General features: G+C 26.1%; 1 protein-coding gene across 1 annotated transcript; it reads left to right on the top strand.

The window, feature by feature from the left end:
• The first annotated feature begins 749 nt into the window (after window positions 1-749).
• LOC127263029 (uncharacterized) lies at window positions 750-1,447 on the top strand. Its single transcript, XM_051291947.1, has one exon. The coding sequence runs from the start codon at window positions 847-849 to the stop codon at window positions 1,222-1,224; it is 378 nt and encodes a 125-aa protein (XP_051147904.1). The 5' UTR covers window positions 750-846; the 3' UTR covers window positions 1,225-1,447.
• The last annotated feature ends 6,800 nt before the right edge of the window (window positions 1,448-8,247 follow it).

Below are 8,247 nucleotides of genomic sequence, written 5' to 3' on the forward strand. Positions count from 1 at the left end.
CAATAGGCTTATTTACCATTTTTGTTTGTCTCAAAACAATAATCTTATTTACATAAATAACCATATCACCATAAAATTACCCCTACTTTTTCATTTTTATTAGACAATTGACACTGCTTTTTACACTAATACACTCACAAGGGCAAAAAAGTCTTTTATTCATATTTTTTACCAACTACCAATATAATACTCCCTCCGTCCCATAACAAAGTATCCATTTTTTCATTTTACTCCATCCCATAACAAATTATTTATTTCATTTTTTAGTAACTTACTATCTACCTAACATTACAAATACCTTTATAACTTACAATATATTACACAAATGCTATTATCTTTATATCACACATATTAATAAGATTATTTTAATCATTTCTATTTTATTCATTATATATCTCAATATAATATTAATATTTCTAAAATTAGGTGCAAAAAATAAATAGATATTTACTTATGGGACGGAGGTCAATATTTCTTAAATGTTGTGTCCAATCCAATTAAAACTATATTTACGAGACAAAATGAGTATTACTTTAAATATTGTATACCTAATAAAAGAGTCGAATTCATGTGGTACGGAATACAAAGACTTAAATAAAAATTAGTGCAAGTAGCGGAAACTAAAACAGAAAGGACAAATTCAAAAGCGCTTGTTTCGTCCCGCATCAAATCTGATGTCGCTGTCGGTTATCAAATCGCACAAGGAAAAAGCGCTAAAAAGGGTTTCACAAAAGTCGCATTTTCGGATACACGTCAACAAATCTTATCCACTTCATTTCTTCCCTCTTTTACTCTTCTTCTCCAAATCCCTAGCCAATTTCTTCACTCACTGCCTGCAATTCATCAATGGCGACCTCGATGTCCTCCTTCCGCGCCCCTATAATCTCATCAGCTGCGCCGCCCACCCCTCGCAACCGCAAAAATCCAACGATTTCTGACAAATCCAGCGCCTGGTGGGCTCCGATCTTCGGCTGGCCATCGGAGCCGGACTACTTCGACAACAATGTTAAGATCGAACCTGGTAAGACGATCTCCGGCCATTCCGAGAAGGAATCTGGACGGATCGCGTCCGATAAGAAGCCGTTCCGCGGATGCCTGACGGCGGAGAAGGCGAAGGAGCTGCGTCGGAAGACGATTGAGACCTACAATTTTCACGATGTTATGTACCACTCCGCGATCGCTTCTAGGCTTGCTTCCGACGTCTCCGAACGCCGAGATCTGTGACGGTTACTTCTCCGGAAGGTAAGTTTTTAAGTTAATAACCGTTGATCAGTAATCTGCCGACTTCGCATGTTTTGTTTGTCCTTTTTACCTTCGTCTGGATCTGTAGATAAACTAATGTTGTGGTTTGATGAATTAAAGTGTTACTCCGCAAAAAAATTGGATGGACTCTATTGATATGCATCTTCATGTTGTGAATCAGAGTATTTGCTTAACCCGTTTCCTACTGCTATCGCCATTAACGATCCTCATTCACTTCTGATTCTTCTATCATTTGTGCTGCAAATTCCAATAAGTTCGCACCTCACTTGTTGCTTGGATCTTCACTTTACTGATATTATATTCAATTTTGCCTGGATCCTCTGTTTATCCACAATTTTTAAAAATCTATCACATCAAATATATTTTCTTTTATAATACATCAAATCAACTAGTAAATTATTTTATTTTCTAAAATTTTAAAATTTCAAAAAACTCTCAAAAAAACTCATACCTAAATTTTTAATTTGAAATATTTATTTACAAGTTGCGATGTTAGTTAAAATATTAATTCCTGTAATGATCTTAAATCGAATAATAACACAAAAAATGTACCCACCCACCCATATTCAACCATGCACAAATAATACACCCACGCATTGCGGCCAACGAAATCTTTATTTGTTCGTTAGTTGGGAAATTAACAAAACGGGCTAAATTACAAAGCCCATTAAGTACTAATGGGTCGATAAATTCAGCCACTTCAAAATAACTACTGGCCCCCCAATTAATGCACACAAGTACAACATAAAATTAGTTGGAGGGAATTGATAGGCGTTAATAGTATTTGTAGGCCCAAGAATATGGGCTGGCTTGTTAAACCCCATACAATTTTATTCGAAAATAAATTATAGAGAATGATGTGAGATGATATTTATTCTATTACTATTATCATAGTGTGTTTGTTTTGTGAAATAACTTGAAAAGATATTTTTTAGAAATTTTGAAGGTTATAAAAATATATATATTTTATTACTATCATTCGGGTGCTCTTTGGATAAACCTCCGGCCGACCAGATTTATAAGATAAATACATTTGTGTGTATTTAATTAAAGGCATCATTGAGAAAATGACAGAATAAATATTTGATAAGAAAAAAAAAACTTGCCCCAACATTAAAACATGGTTAGATTTTGGAGATATTAAGTGACAGAGACTTGCCTTAATTAGACCATACATACTCTATATATATATATATATATATATATATTAAAGTACATTGAATATCAACAAAGAAGTCATCGACTCATCATTTATTTTATATTTGTTTGACCCCTAAAAGTATTACAACGATAATAATAATAATAATAATAATAATAATAATAATAATAATATTGAAAATAATATATGAATAAAAAGTATTTTTTATATAAATACTATAATCATGCCCAAAATGGTTCGTATCAATGTAATTTTTCATATTTTGAAATTATTTATATATATGACAAAATTTGACCTTACCTTCTTATAATATTGGTAAAATCACTATAATACATGCACACAATATTATCTACAACATCTATATCACTATATTGAAAGTTATTTGTCCAAAGATTTTTATTATTATACAATATATACATATATAATATACATTGAATACAAACACTTAAATAATTCATACTATCTTCGTCCGACTCTAAAGATTTCATTTATTTTTTGCGCGTTGATATTTGAATATTAATTATTATATCAAAACATTGTACAAATTAATAAGAAATAGCAAAAATACTTACATTAGTGCCTTATAATACTAATAGAATGACATTTATATAAAAAAAATTATATAAATATAACGATATTTTTAATGTTAAATACAATGACACAAAAGGTAAATGCAACCTTTAGAGGCCAACGGAGGGAGTATAATGAAACTAAAATAAGAAATCAATGTTATAAATTTTGTTTAAATTCAAACCCCTACTACAAATGCATGTTCTACTAAACACCCAATCAATCAACACAAAATCACTACGAGTCACACATCACTACAAAAAAATAGTATATTTATAATGAAATTTCGTCCCTAAAAATCACGTAGCTAACATAATTCCAAATTACGTCTCTAATATCATTAGTAACGGAAAAAGTGAATTTAAAGACGAAAAAATCTCGTTACAAAAATGATATTTTCATGTACTGCATGGTTCGCCTAATGTGACTTTCCCATTGAGCCTGGTTTGCAGGGTATTAAATTTGACCGGAGGTTTACCCAGTGCGCACTTTCGGGTAGCGGCTGCAGGTTCCCACGTCATAAAAAAAAAAACAACTACTACGAGTCGTCATTATATCAATATATGAATTATTAAATAGAACATAGATTCATTATTATTAAAGTCTCTAATTGAAACATAAAAAGACATAAAAACAAGAAAGGTAAAATTTCGACCCAAGATACTATCATTTTGTTCGAGAATCAAACTTTTTTTAAAAAAAAATAAAAAATAAAATCAATATCTTATTCATTATCGCTCGAATAAGAGTTTATGTTTGTATGCTTTTTCTTAAAAGTGATGTGTTAAGAGTTCAAATTTCATATATGAATATATGTCATGTACAAGTGTAAGAACATTGGAACGACAAGATACAAGATATTTGATAATTTCAACGATTTCACTAGAATTATATATATATATATATAATTAATATTTTCTCTGTCCGTTTCTAAATGTCACATTTACTTTTGCGTCATTTTACTTAACATTTAAAATATTTTTATATTTGTATAATTTTTTGCACAAATGTCCTATTAGTATTACGAGACACTAATAGAAGTATTTTTGCAATTTTTTTCTTAATTTGTATTACGTTTGATATAATAATTAATATTCAAATATCAACTTGCAAAAAGTAAACGAAACTATTAGAGCCGGACGGAGGTAGTATTATTATTGAATGAATAATTAGATTAAAGATTAAATGGAGGGAAGGGGACAAAGAAGATTTGGTGGAAATTGATTGGTGTAAGTGTTGTCCGAAGAACACTAACACTAACATTATAGTGTAGTGTTGGGCCAATTTTGAGGATAAGAAAGAGTTGCCACTTTCAACACTATACAGTATACACTCTTTCCACAATTATTTCCTAATCTATCTCCCAACTTGGAAATTCTTGGATCCATCTTTTTCTTTTATTTATTTATTTTTTTAAATAATAAGAATTTAAAATTCTGCTCATATATATATATATTTAGGGTATGTTTGTTTATTATTTTAATTTGAGTATTTTTTTTTTTATGTGATATATGAAGAATCGGACTGATAATACTCTCTCCATTCGATAAATTTAGAATATTTGGATCCAATACATAGATTAAAAAAATATTTGATTGAAAAAGCGATAAAAGCAAAAAAAAAATAAAAATGGCAAAATTGCTCATAACTTCCTTGTGGTTTCGAAACTCAGCGTAAATTCTCCTTCTACTTTAAAAATTGCATGACGCCCCCTTATACTTTAAAAAATATTGCATGAAATCACTTTGTGGTTTCGAAACTCAGCATAAATTCTCATTTTACTTTAAAAAAATTGCATGACGCTCACTTATACTTTTAAAAATATTGCATAAAACCGCATGCCATGCAAAACATATAGATAGGAAGTCATCTTCTTAGAGGAAAAATTCATGGTGGTGGAGTTTCATGCAACGTTTTTTAAAATATAAGGGGGTACCATGCAATTTTTAAAGTACAGGGAGATATAAGCAATTTTACCCAAAAAAATAATAATAATTTGAAGTATTTTTGAAAATGTAGTTAGAAATTAAAATAAAATGGGAGAGAAAATTTAATAAAAGTAGTAACATTCTAAATAAGTGTTGAATGAATGATAATAATTAAACGTTGATTTATTAATTTTGTCAAAATTAGCAAGGAATAAATTTAGCGAACAAACTAAAAAGAAAAATATAAATTTGACGGACGAATGAAGTATAAAAAATAATATTTTATGTTGAATATTAATTTTTTTATATAAAAAATATAATATATACACTACTGATACGGTACTGACGTCTTAGACACCGTACTGATTTTTCTAAAAAATATAAATTAAATTTCTAGATAGCATCAATTTTTAATAGAAATAGCGTTATACTCTATTAAATAAATTTCCGTTCATATTTTCATTTCCGTCCGTCCACTTATTTTGTTACTTTTTTTTTTGAAAAAAATTATAAATTTTAATATTATTTTAAAAATATTATTTTAAACAAATTAATTTATAGTTTTTTTTATTTTAATTATACTAATAAGCTGTCTTAATCTTAATTTATAATTATTTTTATTATACGATAATTATTTTCACTAATATATTTTTAATTATTTACTAATTATACTGCTTATAAATTTTCATGTCTGCAGTAAAACGGACAACATATCCTGAACGGACAGAGTAATAATTAATAATAATAATAATTGGAAATAAGGGCCGGGCTCTAGTAAAATGAAAAGGACGTCTTTCTAGAGCTAGCTATTATCTATATTTTTTTTGCACATATAGGCCCCTTTTTAGTTTGTAAGTATTTAATTTTTTATTATATATATAATAATTATAAATATATATATATTTCTTTCGTTCAATAGACAAGTTTATATGCAATTTTTTATATAAATATTAAAAAATATCAATACTTAAATAGATATAAATGACGTCTAAATATATACTTGCTTATATGTTTATAATACTTGTGTTATCATATATATATATATATGTGTAATATTTTATTTTCACTATAAAATAACACATTTAACACTTATCTATTATTTAAAACATAGCATATAAGTGTAATAATTATTATTAATTTTTTTAAAAAAAAATCAAAATCAAGCATTAAAATAAAATTAAAACACAAACAAACAAATCCAACAACATAACTCATATATGTTTCTTTGAAATTTATTTTTGTAAACTTTACCATTTGGCTTCACATTTTCAAAAAATAAATATTTAATCCACAAAACAATATATAAAAGAGTATTATTTAAATATAAAACTTAAATCACATCCATCAAATCCAAACCCAAACCCAAAGAATATTTCTTCAAGGTCCAATTTTGATCTTACACTATTCATAAAAAAAACTTCTAAAATTGTTAAATTAAACAAACTATTTTTCATTTAATATATATAAATACATAAACAATAATTTTTTCATGCAAAATACCAAATAAAAATTTATTTTAATTCAAAATTTTATTATTCTCTTCCTTCCGGCTATGATGTCCACCTTACTGTAAATACGATAATTTAGAAGGAGTATAATTAATAAATAATTAAGAATATATTAGTAAAAGTAATTATCATATAATAAAAATAATTAATTATTAAATTTAAGACAACTAATTAATCTAATTAAAATTAATTATTTATAAATTAAATTTTTTTAAGAAATAAGATTAAGGCGTATAATTCTTTTTCAAAAAAAAAATAACAAAATAAGCGGAACAAACGAAAATAGAAAGATGAACATGATAAGTGAGATTGATAAAGTATTTTTTAAATTAATTCATATTCAAATTCAAAACCTTGGAAAATGCATACATAATTATTTCTCCAAAACATTTACCAAAATATGAAAAATTCTCTCCTAATTCTTGATTCATTCAAGAATATATCCAAAATTTCAAATCCCAAAAAAGTGTTTCAATAATTCGACCCGACCCGAACATAATATAATACACTACTATGCTCGAATAAAAATTTTTAGTAATTTTTAGACATCCTTGAATACGACAAAAACCCCACAAAATAAAAATAATACTATGGTCTAATAGCAACCAAGGACAAATTATGCCTGAAAAGCAGCAAAGTTAAAAAAAAAAAAAAAAAAAAAAAAAAAAAAAAGAAATTGAAAAATAAAAAAAATCAAAATTAAAGCAAAGCCTGGTTTTTAATAAGACAAAACAATAGTTTAGCATTTATTTAAAAAGAAATAAAATTATTTCACGCCTTTTTCGGGCCATAAAATATTTATTTAAAATTTTTAACCCACCAATGATTTTAAAAATAAATAATAATTTTATTGTGACAACATGCCGCAAAAGTTGTTATCACTGGTCGGTAGTAACAGACAAATCCTGTGCTGCTCCCACTTTATTTATTTTATTTTATTTTATTTTATCTTTTTTCATATTATTATTTTTTGTTTATTTTATTTCTTTTTTAATTATTGGAACTTTGCTTATCCAAATTATTGTAGAATCAAATTTAGCTTTTTGGAGTTATCTTATTGTACGCTTGTTGCTTCTCAAGCAACATTTCTTTTGATAGTCTTAAAATAAATTGGCCTAAATTAGCTTTATTATATATTTGATCAAATAATAATAATAATAATAATAATAATATATATAACATTTATTTTTTATTCCTCCGAATTGATACATATATATATATATATATTTGTTGATCTCTGAATTATTTATATAATTTTAATAAATTATTTACTAAACCCCTAAATCCATCTTGACAATTATTTTATTTTATTGCAAATGATTAAATATATAATATACATGAAGGGTAACATTAATAATTTATAATTACATATATTTTTTCAAGAGTTTTCAGAGCTCGAGAAACCATTTTAAAAAATGAGTAAATAAATTTAAAAAAAAAAAAATATTGAAAATATTTATGACAAAGAAAATCAAAAAATAAAAAACACTTTTACTGACCCCGAAGCTGTCTGGACTAAAATAATCTGAAATAGGAGTAGTATTTATATATATATATATATATTATTTATTTATTTATTTATATGAAATATATTGTATAGTGTTAAATCCCATCAGAGAGACATTTCAGTGTGTATAGAAATTTGATAAGAAAAATCATTCAGAAATATAAATATAAATATAAATTTAAATTTCTATTTATGTCTAATCAATTAATGAATTAAGCAGCAATTATTTATGGAATAATAGTATTTTAAAAATATTGGACTAAATGATTTCTTTTATAGAATTGAATTAACCATATTCATAGGATAACTATA

This window comes from Andrographis paniculata, unplaced genomic scaffold (genome assembly GCF_009805555.1).
Source record: "Andrographis paniculata isolate CXL003 unplaced genomic scaffold, ASM980555v1 Contig66END, whole genome shotgun sequence".
Lineage (NCBI taxonomy): Eukaryota > Viridiplantae > Streptophyta > Magnoliopsida > Lamiales > Acanthaceae > Andrographis > Andrographis paniculata.

Excerpts from the sequence above, each read along its gene's own strand:
- LOC127263029 (XM_051291947.1), top strand. The coding sequence starts at position 847 with ATGGCGACCTCGATGTCCTCCTTCCGCGCCCCTATAATCTCATCAGCT.